Here is an 18,093-nt window from a genome sequence, read left to right as displayed (position 1 = left end):
ATTACAGCCTGGAAATGAGGGGATGTGGGACTGGCCATGTTGGAGGTGACAGCTCCAAAACCAGTCCTATCCACTTGGCAATGGCAACAGCCTGCTTCTGGAAGAGCAGAAGCCTTTTCCTCTATTACTCCCTGTTAAGCTTTTTAGTTGGCATTCTGTCTTGCCTAGCCAAGTCAGTTCAGAAGTACTCATAAAGTTTATTGAAACAGTCCAGCAGCAGAGTTGGGTTTTTCACAGTATAGTTCCACAAACACTTTCAACTGGCATTGCCAGCAGAAGAAGTGGTTTGAGGTATAAGTTGCTCAAGCTGGTATCCGCCCTACTGATCACATTGCACAGTTGTCATACTGTTTGAATCAAGCTTTTAGAGTCACAGATACTTCTCAAAGACTTTACTGAATATTGAAAAGGCATACTCAAGGTCAGCATCTGACATATAGATGTTACAGTAAATAAAAGTAGGTTCCTGATAAAATTGTTTAACAGTTAAAATAGGAGAATGCACAGATCTTGTATATTCTAATGCTTACACTGACAGGGTATTTCTCAAGGTGCAGGCTTATGGTATTTTTGCATTGTGCCATCATTGGGCAAGTCCTTCCCTAGAAAGGTGCATTTCCTAAAGAATCAGTTTAGGAGACCTCATACCTCTGATCTGCATAAAGCATGACAGGAACGTTATTAAGAACAGAAGAATATTATTAAGACCTGTCTAACCACAACCAACAGGCAAGATATTACAATCATCAACCTGCCCTAATCTTTAACGGAACAGGTGTAGAGTCGTAAAATAGCAATAGCATTTTGAAAGATAAAGAAAGTTTTCTAATTTGAGGATTTACTTTAAGGCATTTCAGTTACTATGTTCCCTCTGCAGCACTAATTGCTAGCAAGAGTACTTAGTTTTCGCCAGGGCTGCTTTAAGTCAAGCTGTTCTGGAGGGTCTGTGTGTTCTAGATGTTCTGCAGAATTCTGCTTTTAGGTCTTGATAGATAGGTGAAGAAAGTAACTGCTTTTCTTACAGTATCACATATTTTTTTCTCAATGCCCTCAAACTATTTGTGATGCACAGATTACACTTACTCCTGTGGTCACAGCATCCCAGATTTGGCAATTTGAACAGACCTATTGCATTATGTAGATAAAGCATAGTTCTGAAAGGGAAATTAGAGCTGTTGTCTGACTTCAGAATACAAATCCTTCAAACATACTTCAAAGACCATTGCAAATTTGACACACATTAATGCCCAAAACTTATTTGTTAAGTTTAAAAGTTAAGTAAGGATCTACCAAAATCTCTAAACAAGATATTCTGATTTGTTCCAGGATTTTGACAGCTGTGTTGAAATAGTCCAAGATTTTCACCCTCAAGAACAAAGATCAGATTACTGATCAGTCCTTCAGTTTCTGCGCTGGACTCTTTGAAGCCTCTCATTGAAATTCTCAGCTGAAAATCTGAATTTTAACAAGCTGATGGGTTATAACCTATCCTTAAAATGGAAACAAAACATTTTTTGAAAGCTCTGCCAAAAAACAAATCCCCAAACATCAAGCATGCTGCCCTCCAATGGATTTCCATGTCTGGCTCAGCCTGCTCTTTCTAACCTGAAATATGAGAAATACAAGCACAGTCTCCTGTAACTGATGCCCGTTTAGTGAACTGCTGTGTGTACAGCCACAAGAGTACGAGCTAAAGTTCAGGGAAAGAACAGGAAAACACAACACTATATGCAGGCAGGACTTGAACTTTTAGTGATGTTCGGGAGCTTCGTTGTTCATGCTAATGATGTTGTAATTGGATTCTAAAACAAACGATTCATTAATTAGTAAAGAAAAAAACACCCTACAACTATGCTAAACGTGTTTTTTTCCTGTTTGAGTATTAGCATTACACATACAGCAGCAGCAACAATACAGTTGAATAAAAGGGTTTACAGCACGAATCTGTGAGAAATTAAAACAGGTCTTAAAACATTTTATTTGCTAAAATTTGATCTGGTAAAAGTTGGCCACCACCACCTTAGCAGTTCAGAAAACTCAGCAGCACAAACCGTCCCACTCGGTCAAGAGAAGGTAAGAGGTGATCCGATCCATCAGCCCACCGCTCTCTACGTGGGACATTTTGGATCTTTAGCAGAATAAACGTCTCCTTAACTTAGTAGAAAAAGACAAAACATGTCTCAGGTACTAGAAACTCAAGCCGCATAACCTAATTTAGAAAGGAGGGGAGGGCCGGCTCCCGGGGCGGGAGGGGGCTGAGCTGGCGAGGCCCAGCGCCTCTCCGGAGTTGCCAGAGGCTCCTTTTCCCTCAAAATTAGCAGGGGCGGGGGAAGAGCGGGACACTCACTATCGTCAGTGCATAAACGGACCCCTTAAAGAAGGGATGGCTGCTGCCATCAGGTCTCCTCAGATCACTCTGGCAATATTTGGGGCGGGGGGAAGGGGACGGGTGCTCTCGGAAGGGGTTTTAAAGCCAAATCGTTTTCAGCGGGAGTGCCTCCATCTCGTTGCCAGGGGAGACCGGGGGCTGCCCGCCCCGCCAGCCCCAACCCAGCCAGGAGGAGGTGCGTCCCGCCCCACCACCGGCACGACCCGGTTACCTGTTCCTACGGAAATACTCCTCCCGCAGCCCTGACAGCCTTGCCTGAAGCCGGGCCAGAGCGGCCATGGTCTCTCCCCCCCTCCCTCCTTGCCGCTCTCCCGACGCCGCCACCATGGCAACAGGACCGTACCACTCCGCGCGGGCGCGGGGGTGGCGCTCCCCACGGCAGCCCTGCCGGCAGGGAACGACAGGGCACCGGCGGCAGCGGGAGCCCCGCGGAGCTGGATCGGGACGGAAGCGAGGCCAAGGTGAGGAGTGTTGGAGGGGACGCGGCGCCCCTGGGCAGCGGTCCCGAGAGGGAGGGAAAGAGGCGAGATGGTCGCGCCCCACTTCCTCCCGGTGCCGCAGCTGCTTCCGGCCTCTCATCATGGGGGACTGAGAAGCAGCGCTGGCCGCCCGCGTCCTCCCCTCTAGGCCCTCGCTCGCCAGTTCCCGGCGTTGCTGCCGGCCCCAGCTCCGTCTCCCCTCGGCCCAGTCTCTGCGAAGTGGCGCCAGCCTCCCCGGGGAGCGGCCGGGGGAGGCGCCGGGTTCATGTTCCGGGTCGCTGAACCTACCCCGACCCGAGCTCAGGCGGCGAGAAAGAGCTGGTAAGCCCAGGCCCGGGGGGCGCGGTGGGGGGACCGGGGGGTGCCGGGGTCGCCCGAGGCGTCTCCGTTGCCCCCTGCCCTCTCGCGGGGGCGGTGCCGGTATTTGGGGGAGGGAATCGGAAACACTGTCTCCGCGCCGTGTGGGGGGCTTGGAAACGGGGGAGCAAGTGCTGCCCCAGCCCCGGCCTGCTTTCCCCGCTGCCCGGCGGGCTGCCAGGCCTCTCCTGGCCTGCGCCCCCCACGCTGCTGCCGGTTAGGTGGGTTGGGGAGATATGGTGGTTTCCTCGCTGCCCGAGGCCTCCAGGGGAAGAGGGGTTGGAGGTTTGGCGGGTGCCGCTTGCGTGTCTCAAGGGCTCGCCGCGTTTGTAAGCGAGCAGTGGGCTGGAGGAAAGAACTTCCCCTCGTTACTAAAAAAGGACAGCAAGCAAACGATAAATCACAACTTTTTTTTTTTTTTTCACAAGCTTATTCAGGGGTTTTTTGTGTGTGTGTTTGGGTTTTTCTAATTGTGGTAGGCCCTCTAAGGCCTAAACCCTTTGCAGTGTGTGCTGCGGAAACAGCCGGTGGGTTTGGTTGCTGCTCTGAAGCTTTTTTGTTGCAAATTAAGAATCAACAAGTGCAGCTGTAGCCAATGAGCAAGGAAAGTGTGGGTACTTCTGCTGCAATATAGTTCACAGATTTACCCTTTTATGTAATTCCATTTACTTGCATAGTGACCTCAAAGGCTATGTTGTTTTTATTGTAGAACTGTTAAAGGGAAATTGAGTAATGGAGTAGAAAAGGGAAAAGTGAGTTTTGTTGATAGGCCATGGAGGTATAAATACTTGTAGTGGAGAGACTTGATGGAAATGAGATGTCCCAAACAACCAGCTGGGAAGCCTTTCATTTCTTTCATGAAATGTTAGGTATCTTGTGTTAAGTATCAACTGATGTGTATAACTTTTTTAGTTCATTTCACTTTTATTAATGGAAGTGGAGGGGAGTGTGGTGGGGTTTAGTTTGTGTTTTTTCTTGAATATTGATAACTTGAGGCTATGTTATGTATACAGACACTTGCCAGTTGAGTTCCCAGATCTGAAATAGATTTATGTTTTTCTTTGTTTCTTTTCTGTGAATAGGGAAGAAGAGAAAGAGAAAGACTTGGCATTTAGTTTTCTTCCACAGGAAACTCCATTCCACCTCCACTTCTGCTGATACCACCACTTTTTCCTGTGGTGTTTACATGATTTCTTTACATTTTTCTAAATGAGAAAGCTTTCAAAGAGGGCTTTTATTTGCCCGGGTGATACATATTTGCTGGAAGAAGTTTTCTGGTGTTGCTAGGTGTCTGAATTTGTGTGGTGTAAATGTAACTTTACCTCTGTTGATGTCATTCGGAACACCTCAGAGAATGAGGTCTGCTCTAGTGGCAGTATTTCTGTTTCAGTAGAAGCATTACCTAAAACATTCCAAACTTGTATTTGTACTCTGAGACAGTTTTCATTATACACTTAACCTGTCATTTGTCTTTAAATTTTACTATTTTGTGTCCCCATAAAGTCATTTAGTTCCAGAGGCTTTACAAAGAGTGTTCAGCAACACAAGGTGTGGGAATCTGGCATATTCTTCTGTAACTGTCATCAGACAGTTATGGTTTTGCTTGTGCAAATATATTACCCAGAGGAATTCAGTACAGAGAGAATTATTGAAATCTTCCTATGGGACAATTGGTTTAGCAATTCTGAAGGAAGATCTGTTAAAAATCTGACTACTCCTCAGGGCCACTCTCTTTTCTTATCCTTATATATAAGTTATTTCAGAAGCTGTCTGTTGAAGGAAACCCATTTGAGTGAAATGCAGGAAAATATTTTTTGATGTCTAATACTTGTAGAAAATCAAGAGCTTGTGCTTTCTAAAAAAATTAAGACCCTAAATAAGTGGGTAGATTCTGAATAGCCACAAGGTAGGAGTGTTTGCTTTGGGTGGTAAAGCTCTTCTGAAGCTGAATGTTTTTCATTTGTATTGTGAATACATGTAGCAATTTAGGAATAGTTTCCATTTTCAGTACTTACTGGGCACTCTGATTCTTTTGATAATGACTTTGGTGCTATAGTGCATTACCATCATATGACAGTTCATGTGATTTTCCACCTTGACAATTAATTAATGAAGTCATACTTCTGAAAAGGGCAAGCATATCGGTAAATGGCAGCAATGGGATTGCAAGAATTGCTACCCCTCGTGATAAATTGCTCCAAATCTCATTTCTGGCTGACCAATTCATTTGTGTTAGAGCCTTATTAAATTCAGTTCATGTCAGCATCTCTCTGACTGTGTACCATTGCTCTATACTGAACACTCACTGTTAAATATGAATAGAATTGATAGTATTTGTTGTTGTGCCTTCTTAGATAAGCAGCAGTTGTGGAAAAGTCAGATATACTTAATCCAAGATTGTCTGGCCCTAATTTTTAGGGGGATCAGCAACAGAATCAGTTAATAAAATTCCATCATTCCTCAAATACTAATAACTTTTTATACTATAGGACAAGTGTAAGGAAATTCCAAAACTTGTCTGAAGAAGTTTCTCAAATACGGGATTGGTACCAAGAATTAATGTGTAGTATATGATTGGAGGAATAAAACGTTGCTAGTAATTGTATACAATTAAATGTATGGGAGTTGTATATTTGATATTAAAAAGAATACATAGAAATTTCCAGCAAGTGTAGTAATTATGTCTTTAACTGTAGAACAATGACTTTCATAAATTTTCATTCTTTTAAACTCTCTCTATGCTTATATTGTTTTGTGAAACTGATTTATACGCACATATAAGTGACTGCAAAAAAGGACAGTTGGCATAACTTGAAGATGAGAAACAGCCTGGGATTTTGGGTTTGGTTTTCCCTTTTCAGATGTAGGTGAGGTCCAACATGGTATCCTAACTTGTCTTAGGAGTCCTCAATTCTTGTGACTGCTCACACTATTTTATATGAAACTCAAGATAATTAGGTTTTCTGACACTTAATTTCTGTAAACTTCTGTTCTGATGCTGTCCCACTTTTAAATTTTCTAATATAAAAATTACATTTGTATTAAGTTTCTTTGGTCTGCATCTCAGATTTACTTTGAATGTGTTGCGAGTGCATTGGCTCTTAGTCTTTACGGGAAGCACTGGGCAGGAGGCGGAAGAGTATGGGGATTCTGTGTAGCTCAATAGCTAGCTGTTATACTCCCCAGCAACGGTTGGTACATGGTAGGATGCATTTTGGTTGTTGCGTAGCTTTGTGTACCTGGTTGTCTGGCAGACAAAGCCTAAGGACATAAATAAGTGTGGATGTGGAACTGGATGTTTTGTGTCCTTCTCTTGGTGATAGCCATTTGACAGGCAAGTTTAAATAATCTAGGCACAATTTCTGTTTCTGATGTATACCATAAGCTTCTACATAACATAGTTTTATCAGTTATTTCCTCATCTACCATAGTTTCTTGTTAGCTATTTAGTACTTCTAAGTTGTGTTGCTCTGTTTTGCTTTCCCCTTTGTATATCCTAAGAACCATGATAGTTCTGTTTTTTGAATCTGTAAATTCTTCAGGCAAGGCAGTGAGATGTACCATCTGCTGCTCCATCCCAAATACTTGCACCTGTTGAATCCAAATTTCAGTCACATTTGTCTATAAAGCACAGGTCTCAAACCTGATGTTTCTAATGCTCTGTGAAAATGACTTCTGAGGTGGAGAAATGGGTTTCAAATTATTACCTGTCTGAGGATAAAGGTACACTGTGAGTACAGCCATGTTACGAGACATAAGAGAATCCATATGGGAAAAGATTATAGAAAGTCAGGTTTTATAATCCTGCTATTCAAGGAACTACTTGTCTTTTTTTGTACTCTCAGCTTGTGATCAGGGTGGGTTGTGAAGGCAGCAAATACCATGGTTCTTTTTAGAATTGATAAGACACAGATGCAGCATAACTTTAGTTGCAAGAAACCCTCTCTCTATTTAACAGGAAAAGGTATAGAACTAGAAAGTAAATGAAAATGCAGCTGTTGGTTTAGTAAAAGATACTGCCTTTCTGTATGAGTTGTGCAACTAAATTGGTTTTCCTGTCAGCGTGTAAGCGTTTGTTAAATATTTTGTGAGCAGAGCTCTACGTTCTTACATGCTTAGGTGGGAAGTGAACAAAAAATGATACTTGATTTTCACTGAAGAAGTGCCTATTATTCCCATTAAGAGTTTCAATACAAATAAATGCTGAACACAAGCTGTGTGAACTGTTTTGGAGTAGGTGAAAGCAGTTACACTGGTTCCTGCAACAATACTTTTATGGCCTATTCTGGTAAGGGTTAGAGAGGAAATGGATCAACCTTTGGTGAACTACATTAAAATTGCTTCAGATAAATGTAAAGGTCAGTGTAGGCAAACTAGATTTTCTTATAGTAAAGTAGAATCTTCTCCTAGTGAAGACATTACAGTTTATTGCTAGCTGTGGGCTGTTGCTGTAACAGCATTTTTTATAGCCTGATGTGAGTCATGCTAAACTATGGCTCAACTTAATATTTTATGTACCTCAATATGTTGTTCTACATTCCTTATTACAACCTTTGAAATTTCTCATCTTACTGAATGCAGTTGATACTCACTGGTAATATCTTTAATACTTCTTGTAGTTATTTTTCGATGTATTTCAAATGCAAATATTTTTGTTACAGTAACATCTGCAGCGATGATTAAAGTTACTTCATAGGTTTGGAATACAAGTTTGACAGCTGGTTGTGAGCAATGGAGAAAGTTGCAAAACTGAGTTTGATAAATAATGCTGTAATAGAAACATACTCCTGAATTTTGGAGATAGAACAGTTATCTGAAACCTATCTGGTTGCTGTAGCCATTTTTTTTCTTCAATTATAGCAAGAGAAATGAGACCTCCAATGAAATTAATCAAAAGAGTTCTTGGGTTTTAAGGAGAAGGAGTTTTAATGTGGACCACTGGCATGTTGAAAGTGCAATGTGAATAAAAAGTTGAAGTATGTGCATCATGATCTCAATCTATTACAAAGGAGCTTCCACTGTCCCAAATTGATCAAGTAATTCTCATAATCATCCTAAGGAGACATGTTGAAGTAATTATAATACTAATTTGTCTGATCTAAGAGGTAATGCAGTTAGAGCAGATACACCAATGGAGCGACTGCAGCCATGGGGTCAGCTGTCCCGGCTGTGTCCCCTCCTGACTTCTTGTGCACTCCCAGCCTACTCGCTGGTGGGGTGGTGTGAGGAGCAGAAAAGCCTTGGCTCTGTGTAAGCACTGCTCAGCAGTAACTAAAGCATCCTGAGTTATCAAAACTGCTTTCAGCACAAATCCAAAACATAGCCTCATACTAGCTACTGTGAAAAAACCCAACAAACCACCACCCCTCTATCCCAGACAAAACCAGCACATGTGCAGTTATATTATACATAAGACCATGGCTGTAATTTTTAGGGTAAATGAGATCATCACTGCCCCGTACAGATCTTAGTTCAGGAGTTGCAATGAAGAGATCTGATACTCAATAGAAAAGATTAATTGCAGGAGTGCGTGAGATTCAAAGTCGTAGTCTGATGGAAATTAAGTGCCTTTACTGCTCCCAGGACCTTTTGAGAATCATTTTATCCCTTGACTGCAAAAACACTTAAGGGTGTTCACTCTTCTTGAGTCTCATCTTTTGATCTGGCACCATCTGTATTGACAGTATTTTGAGGGGAATTCAAGGCAAGTTTAGATCGGATATATAAATTCAAGCTGGATATATTGTGTTTGATCTTGAAGTATTTCATAGAACTAAGGCAACTTTACCACCATGCTTATGCCATTATCTGAAGTAAATTGGTATGTCCACTCTAGGAGCTACATTGATTTTAGTGATATAGTTATCCATATGGATTAGGTATCCTGAATTGAACAAATTAATCATAAACTGTGGTATAAGACATTAGCGTCCCTGTCTTCCCTTTCACTTTGTGCTGCAGGGGCACTAGTGGAGTGGGCTGCAAGGGATTATATATGCTAGTTCATATTCTGGCAAGTTAGCAGAAACCTCTTCATTTTGAGACCTAAATGTAGGTTTAAGCCTACTAGTTCAGTTCTTGGTGCAGTTCCACTTCTATCAGTTCACTATAAATGCAAAACCCTGTGGCAGGAGGGCTGGGCAGGCAGCTGGGGGAATTGATGTCTCAAATTAACCCAAATAAATGTACTGGAGTTTGTCTGAGTCTTATGGCTCCTGTTATATTAGTGCAGAAGTATTAGAAAGCCCCTTAAATCTCAAGGGCATCTCATTTCTGACATATATTCCTCTGAGGATAGCTGTCTTTATGGGTGTTTAACAATAAGGCTAAAGGGGCTAGTGCAGTTATAGCTACTGAGAAATATGGGTTAATATGTCCATTTAAGCATCATGTGTGGAAACCCTGCAGAAATATACCTAGACTTACCTCTACTGGTGGTTGAAATTCCTACTACACAAGCAAAAAACCAGAAACCCCATGCACCCCTAAAAGCCTTTGCAGTGATTGAAACTTTGAAAACTCGAAGTAAGAATTAGTTTTAAATCATTCTGATGCCACATGTCTCAAAGTCATTTCTAGGTTAATTGGCTTCCACTTTTCTCTTTCTCTCTGAATTTTCAGAAAATCGTTGCATCATTTGGAATGCGTTTCCTACAATGTTGCTTCTCTTGCTTCTGAGAAGTATTTTTGTGTGATTATGGAGGTTTTGATTCTCGTGGACCAAATGGATTAAAGAGAAAGCGTAGCATTCTTCCAGAGCTGTCTCACCTCTTACAAGATAATATGATGATTCTGCTGTATTGAGAGCCAAAGAAAATGTTAGGTTAAGAGGGAGTAATAGGACTAGAGATTACAGCAGGACAGAAAAAGAGGTATGAGAAATAAATCCAGGTGGCACAGTATTTTAAGGAATCCAAAATGAGCTCATGTTTCTACCACTCTGTGCTTTTGGTGATCTTGCAACTGAAATGTTTAAAATAAGTATTTCTGAAAATGATTTAAAAGGAAAATATATAATTTCTTTAGGTAAGATATTTCATGACCAGCTTGTGTTTCTTCTCAAACATGCTCTTCGGTTCCCCCATTAATATTTAAAATTTGTGTACTTTACGGTCATGACTGTCCATTCAGCCATCACCACTACTAAGTACCTTTAACAATGGAGTTTGTGGTAAGTGAGAGAAGGAATCTGTGCTGTGTGTCCAGATTTTCTCCACATCTACAACTCTGCTGGTATGAGTAGAAAACTATTTGTTAATTCCTCCATCAATTTATATTGTAAAACGTAGTGAAGAATCTTGCTTTTAAACATCTTTTACATAATTTACTGACTGTCTTCCGTATTTATCAGTTGGTGTAGTGTAGTAAAGAGCATGAACATTATTCTCTGCTTTACCTCCAATGAAAGGGGTCTTCTGATGCTTTGATGTGAGAATCTGATTGCTGTGTTTACAGAGAAGGTTCACAGCCTTCAGAGAAGGATTAGAGTTCAGCAGCAATCATTTAATGTTTTCTCTTTTTGTAATTGTGTTCATGTAATGCATGGGTGAACTTGCTGAAGTATACTGAGTTAAAGACATGCTAAATGCTAGTAAAATTTGAGGACGAAGGAGCAAAACATTTAAAAGGGTAAGGCATTAATCAGACACTATGTGTGTGCTTAGGGATACTTTTTATTACACAGGCATGTGGCTGTATGGATGCAAGTGCCTACACATGGTGGGAAACTTTGCATGTAGTACTCTAGATTTACCTGTAGTAGGGTATTCTCTCAACATCATTCCACTGAATCAGTATTTTTTTAAAAATCAAACAGATATCAGCCATTTGGAAAGAGAGAATTAGTCACTATTAAAAAAAGTCATATGTTATCAAAGAATTACTGTCTTAACTTCATTTTGGCATTCAGGCAGCATCAAGAGAGAATTGTCCTTAAAAATATTTTATCATAATGACAGGTCTTAAGCAGAGCTCCCTAATAGACTATCAATGAGGAATAATATGTATTCCATTTCCCATTCATAAATTTAAAATGTGCTCCTACCTGCAGTTAGAGTGAACGGTCTTTGTTGATGCTCTTGCTCTGCAGAACCCCTGCAAATCATAGAAATGTGCTGAGGTGAATTAAAACCAAACAATGATAGTGAGGTCAAAAACAAATAGGGAAGCCCCCTGCTGCACACTTCTTTCCCAGACGGAAACTTGGGAAGATAAGTTTTAGAAGCAATGTATGCTGATGTGTTGCAAATTGCATAGGACTGGTTGGCAAGGTTTTGTCTCAGCAGAAATACAATAATCTCTATAGAATGAACATTAAGACCACCTTGCCTAAAGTGACTAAGATGATTTTGGCAGGTAAAATTGTTATAGAGTTTATACGTAACACTGCAGATTCATTTGTTGTTTTCTTGTGTGTTTTTGTCCTTGAAATATATAGGCATTTCAGTAGGACTATGGAGGAACTGGTTCACGATCTAGTCTCAGCACTGGAAGAAAGCTCAGAGCAAGCCAGAGGAGGTTTTGCTGATACTGGAGATCATTCTCGAAGTGTGTCCTGTCTTCTAAAGCGACAGGCAAGGAAAAGGAGGGGACGAAAAAGACGTTCATTTACCACCCATCATCCTTGGGAGACTGGTCACTGCTTAAGTGAAGGTTCTGATTCCAGTTTAGAAGAATCAAATAAAGACTACAGGGAGAATCATGCTAATAAGAAAGACCACAGTGACTCTGATGATCAGTTGTTGGTTGCTAAACGTAGGCCTTCCTCAAACTTAAATAACATTAGAGGCAAAAGACCTCTGTGGCATGAACCAGATTTGGCTGTTGACAGTTTGGGAAACAGAACTTTGCGCAGGAGAAGAAAGGTAAAACGGATGGCAATAGATCTGCCATCAGAAGTCTCTAATGCACTGACAATAACTCAACAACAGGATAACAGCAGAGATCAAGAAATGGACAATAACAATAAATCATACCAACACCAAGAGTTTTCCAAGAGCAAAGTGAAAAAAAGGAGAGTAGCGGCAGCTCGTCAAGGACCAGAAATCTTGGATGAAGGAGTAGTTATAGAAAATGAAGAAGTGAACCAAGCAAATAAGGACAAAATGGAATATGAGGAGCAAAAAGGTTCAGATGAGAACATGAGCGACAGGTTATTCTTTCTCTTCCTTTTTACAGAAACTTTGGATAAAATTTGTTTGCTTTTATTACTGTTGCTCTTATCAGGAATCTTCAGATTTTTCTTTAATTCTAGAGTGAAAATGTTAGCATCAATAGTATCTGTTTTAACAAGTTACTCTTAATTTCTTTAAGTCTACTATTTTTAATATATATTGAGTTGCTCAGGTTAAGAAATTCAGCATAAAATAGGAAGTAATGCAAAAGAACAATAACCAAGAAAACTGTTTCTTGAAATAAAACATTCTAATTGTTTCAAGATTAAAAATGACAGAATATACAAATGATTAATATGTGTTTTTTTCTGGGTATTTCAACTGGTGACAGTTCTCAGACAAAAATTAAGTGTTTTTCCAATTTCTAGACATTGGTGCTTTGATTGTTATCTCTATTCATCAGAAAGGTTGTCAGTGTTTAGAGTCACCATTTAGACAGTATGTTCTTATGTGTCATGGGCATAAAAAGTCTGCAGGTTGCCGAGGATATACATCATTTATGAAATGCAAAAACCAATTTACAGTTCAGAAACACCTGAGCTTACCATTAGAAAAATGGGGGAATGATGACCCTTTGGCAGTACACCTCATCCATCCATTCCAGACAGCAGTCATACTACAATGGTAATTGTTTCCAAAGTACTATTTTGACAACACAGTAAGGTGTAAGTCATTTTTCCACCATACACAAGGGATGTTACCTGCAGGGCTTGGTAAGCTTGATTATGTTTATTCTATGTGCTTGGTTCTGAGTGCAGAACTGTCAACAAGAAAGACTCACATTAAAACATATAATTTTGGTCAGTTGCTTGACAGCACTAGTATCCCTGTTGTTTTGGGGTTTTTTGTAGGCATTTTATCTATAAACTGTTCAGCCTTTTCCTTACTGGAGAGGTAGAATTGAGATGCAGAGAGCACCCAGGGATTTTGACCAGAGCAGACAGATTGGTTACTGTAACAGCAGCAGTGTTGGTTAGTGACTAACTCCAGTTATTGTTGGAAAAGTCCTTCTAAGTCTTTTTACTACATACTAGTTTTGTCCCTCACCTGTGAACAATAAGCAGCTGAAAGATGGAATGTATCCTGAGTCTTCAAGATTGTTCCTAATGTCTTAATTACTAGAGCAGGAGTAGTCCAGGGCAGCCACTGTATATGTCCATAGTCTTCTCACTTTTATTTATAAAAGATTTTTTTGTTATGCTACAAGGGTAACAGTTCTCCCAGTTCAGAGATTCTGTAGCTAATTTTTGAGAAAAGTGATCAATGTGAAAATGTTCTTGTAGACTCCCAAAACTGTGCTACTTCCAGGTCAGTCTGAATAACTTTTTTTTTTTTAAAGAAACATTATTCCTCTTCAAAATGCTTAATGTTTTGTTACACCAAATGCTGTTGTTCTTCAAATCATACTTCAAATGTTTGTCTCTGGCCCAAATAAATGGCCTTTAAAACCATTCTCATCTTCATAGTGTTTTCTGCTCATGCGCATGGTTGAGTGATGGTGTGTCATTCTGCTGAATTTCTTGCAATGGTCATCTGGACCAAAAGGTTTGGAAACCATTGAATTAGCAAATTTGCATTCCATAATGTGATTAGAAATCCACTATACCTAAGCCTCTTGGGTGCATATCTGAATATTTTGTATGTGAATAATTTTACCTCATTTTAAACTAACTTAAATGCAGTAGTACCTCTATTGTTTGAGATCATTTATCCAAAAGAATAGAAAACAACTAGCAAATTCTGTTCCTAAGAGTATGTTCTAAGAGTAAAAGCTGAGATTTTCAAACAGAGCATGAGTTTCGTAAGATTGCACAAGTTAGAGAGCTAATTAAGTATCTTGGATAAGACTCATGCTTCAGCAACACTTGCTGGAAGAGGAAAAATAAAAAGTATATGAAGCTGCTCTAATTTTGTACATTTATGTGCATACAGTTTAACAATTATTTTCATAAAAAGATTAATTTTTTAGAAGTTCAGTTTTTGAAAACAAAACCAAGCTAATAATTTTTAATGGGAGTTAAATTGCTTGGGTCTAAAACTGGTGACAAGTTTTCAGTATATACATGAAATTACTTTAAAATAACATATATATGTGAAGTGCACATTAAAAATACAAAGTAATACTTCTTTTGCAGTCTTTTATCTGTGTGTGTTCAAGTACCAAACACAACAACAGCGAGTTCTGAAGTGCAGGGTTCAGGAGTAATAGGAGGAGTCTTCAAGCTCTTAAAATGTCGGCATCTAACTGATCCCAAAGATGAATTCCTGTGAGCTTGATTTCAAGCACTGGAAATGAGATTTTCATGATCAGAGCCTGTCCTTTGCTCATTCTCCCTTACCCTCAATGCTTAGCTCCTTGGCCACTTTCAGCCAAATACGGCAATGCGTGGAGTTCTGGATGATACAAAACCATGGTATGCGACGGTTTGCTAATAATGACTACTAATAAAAATTATTTCTTCTTTGTTTCCACAAATATATAAATAAAGCTGTGAAACCTTTTTGGATAGCAGAGCTGTTCCTTCCAAGTTCTTGCTTGCATGCACTATTTTATAGGACTAACAGGAATCTGTGGCTTTTTTTTTTCCTGGAAGTCTTGCTGGGAGCGGAATTCTCATTACAAAGGAAAGGAATTAGCAATATACAGTGCAAAATTATATTAAAACTGGAAATAAATTCCATCATAACAGCTTTCATGTACTTAGATATTAATGTATTAATGCCAGAGGTTTTGAATTTATTCAGTGAAATGACTGCCATGTAGCAATTATCTCGGCTGTAATCCCTACCCTATTTGACTGTGGCCTGGGGAGAATGAACACTGTGGCTGCCATGGATATGCCAGTGTTATGGTTTGATTTTTTTTAAACCCAAAACATTATTATGTGTAATTTTTAAAATTTCAAGTGGTTATGTTTTCATGAACAGGCTAGTTCTTTAGTAAGAATTGTAGCACAATTAAAACATCTTATTTAAAAAAAAAAAAAAAAAGACTGTTCTCAAAATTGGAAATTTTGGTGAAGGAAGTGGCTGAAATACCAGGGCTGAAGGGATTTCCTAACTTTCTTTTTAAAAAGTACAATTAAATAATGAATGGACAGAAAGAATCTATGAAAGGGGGATGTTTTTTCTTTGAGATGGGTGACGTAAAAATGTGCACAATGAAATGAAAGGACAGTAAATCCATCTATGTTGTAATTAAAGTGAGGATGGGATGCTTGCTAGAAGGAAATTACTAGGATTTGCAATGTTAGGAAGTTCAAGTTTTGGCCTCCCTCATGAAAGATGGTTCCATTCTCATTGCATGCCTGTCATCTTTCTTCTGCTTAGGGCAATCGTGCAAGTGCTCAAGTCTGTTTGGATTATATTATGTATAAAAGATGGTATAAGTATTGCTTATACGGTAAGACTATGGATAAGTAGAAGAAACAGCAAAGATTAAGAAAACTTAATCTTCAGAGAGCTGTGAATGTATATTTAAAAAAAAATAAAAATCATTGCTTTGTGTCTCCTGATACCATATTGTGTTTCATTATAAGTATATATTTGAGTTTTGTATCTTTCTTTGGGAGGCATCCCAACAGGATGTGAGACGCAAGTTTAATTTTGATTAATATAATTCATTTAATAAGTTTTTTAAAAATTGAGGCTTATTTTTGTGAGAGATTAACACTTAAAAGGAAATAATTTTCCTAAGTGTATTAGTTATTCAGAAACAAAAATAAAACTAACTTATTAGAAAGTAACTAAAATGAATTGAGACCAGTTGAATTCAAGTATAGGACTGCATAGATGTTTTAATATGAGTAAGTATAGAAAGGTAAACAGACCTCAAGTTCTTGTAAGTAGCTTGTATGGAATATTGCCAGTAGCCATAGTATTTATAACTTGTACTTTAGTTTGTGTGGTGAAGTGATTTTTTTCCAAATTGTTATACATCTCGATGTAAGTAAAATGTGATTAAATTTTGGTGAGAATATTACTCCCTTAGCAGAGCTACTCTGTTGACAAAAAATGAAATAAATGGTTTACAAAAAATCCTTTTGTGTGAAACTCACCAGATTGTGATCTGTGTTATTAAGACAGGTCTGTTTTACTGTTTAGAGACAGGTGGAATGTTGTTTGTAACAATGTGTGTACAACAAAAACCAAAATACCTATTGATGTCTTTGAATTTAGAGAGAAGTGTATGCATGTTGTATACATGCATTCTGATTTTAAGGCCACAATGGAAGTCACAGAAAAGTAAACTGTACCTTGGGGTTTTTTGTTGATGTTATGATCATTGATCATACTTATTTTCTTCAGGATGACCTTTATTTTGATTTAATTGGCTACCTGTTACAAACTTTTTTCTTTCTCCCCAAGTAGTATGTCATGAAACCTTAAGCAGTGTCTTTTCCAGAATATTTGCAAATGATGTTGAGAAAGGTAATTTGATTTTCAGACTCTTATATTTCATGTGCTGAAGGAAGGCTTAGGCTGCTTTTGATTGAGACTTTTCCTATTTTATTGAGCAGTGGTGTTCCAGGATCAAGCTGAATTGCACAGCATAAGAAGGGAGCAGTGAGCATTTGATGGAAGCAGATAATAAAATGCATCAATTGTGTCAGCACCTCGTTGCAGTCACATCTGGCTTACTGTCAGGGTACCATTAGATTCCCATGGTTTTACGTGCCAAAAATAATATGCTTTGTAGTTAATGGAACTAGGATATTTGCAGTTCGATTAAAAAAAAAAAAAAAAATCATCCTATTTTCTTTCCGATCTCTGTTGGGCTTAAGTTCAATCTGAGCACAGCCTTGTCTCCTTAAAATTTTACAACTGAAAGATCAATTGTTCTTTTGATCTGTTTCTTTCTTTCTCTTATTACAGTGAATCCAGCAGTCTGAGCAGCAGTGATGCTGGTTTGTTTACCAATGATGAGGGAAGACAAGGTATTGAAACAATCTTTCCCTTCTCCACCCCTCAAACCACATCAGTTGAAATTCTGTAAGCGTTACAAGTTATTTCATAGGTTAATTACTGTATTTCAGTTGCTATTACTATTTTAATGAGTTGAAGTATAGCTTGCTTTCTGGCATTTTTGAAATGTTACCAGAGGGTGTCCTGAATCCATGACTTAGTCAAAAGCTATCTTGAGAAGCAGTCTCTGTAATGTAATAAGCTTACTTATAATTTGAGCATCTCTGAAAGATCATCTATAGTAAGTTTTAATTCTTCAGTTGCTCCCATTTTCAGACAGAACTCTGTCGTCATAGTACTGCTTCTCAGACTATTTTTGAGGTGTCTGTTTTCTTTCTTCCCAAATATGGCAGGTTTTCATAGTTCTTTTTTATTCAGTAGCTTGTTTGAAAAGTAATTTCAAACAAACTACTTTTTCAGCAGTCTGAGATTAGAAGATGCATGCTCTTTAAAGTCTCTCCCTTCTGAAAGAACTTTCTTTAATTTAAAATGCAGTGGATATACAAAATTTTCCTTTAGTATGCATAGTGTTCTCACATGTTTTTATGTGATAAAACTATTGAGGATGTAAGTATAAGGTTTTTTTTCTTCAGCTTTAGTGTTTATTGCCATATTTAAGTGCAATGCATTTACCTGTATTATGCTAGCATCTTAGTGTCCAGCTCATGGACTGGGAACTTGCTGTCTTTGACGGTATACAAAAATGAGACAAAAAATATTCTCTCATATG

The 18,093-nt window shown here is 38.9% G+C and overlaps 2 protein-coding genes across 3 annotated transcripts in view; one reads left to right on the top strand and one right to left on the bottom strand.

Annotated features, from left to right (window-relative positions):
• The window catches only part of SPATA17 (spermatogenesis associated 17), an 88,461-nt gene extending 85,531 nt beyond the window's left edge, over nt 1–2,930 (bottom strand). The window contains exon 1 of one of the 2 annotated variants that reach the window (XM_075749283.1): nt 2,733–2,930. Coding sequence is in view for 1 of the 2 variants with exons in the window: in XM_075749282.1 (XP_075605397.1) it covers nt 2,601–2,668 (68 nt within the window). In the remaining variant the exon portion in view is untranslated. Of the gene's footprint in view, nt 1–2,600; nt 2,694–2,732 lie in introns of those variants that run through there. The other variant, XM_075749282.1, reaches the window with a different exon arrangement.
• A 10-nt stretch (nt 2,931–2,940) lies between these two features.
• The window catches only part of GPATCH2 (G-patch domain containing 2), a 119,288-nt gene continuing 104,135 nt past the window's right edge, over nt 2,941–18,093 (top strand). The window contains exons 1-3 of the mRNA XM_075749281.1: nt 2,941–3,189; nt 11,663–12,376; nt 17,274–17,335. Of these exons, the coding sequence (XP_075605396.1) occupies nt 3,134–3,189; nt 11,663–12,376; nt 17,274–17,335 (832 nt within the window). The 5' untranslated portion in view covers nt 2,941–3,133. The remainder of the gene's footprint in view (nt 3,190–11,662; nt 12,377–17,273; nt 17,336–18,093) is intronic.

Source organism: Balearica regulorum, chromosome 3, assembly GCF_011004875.1.
Source record: "Balearica regulorum gibbericeps isolate bBalReg1 chromosome 3, bBalReg1.pri, whole genome shotgun sequence".
Classification (NCBI taxonomy): Eukaryota; Metazoa; Chordata; class Aves; order Gruiformes; family Gruidae; genus Balearica; species Balearica regulorum.
This window is presented reverse-complemented; position numbering and strand designations above follow the sequence as displayed.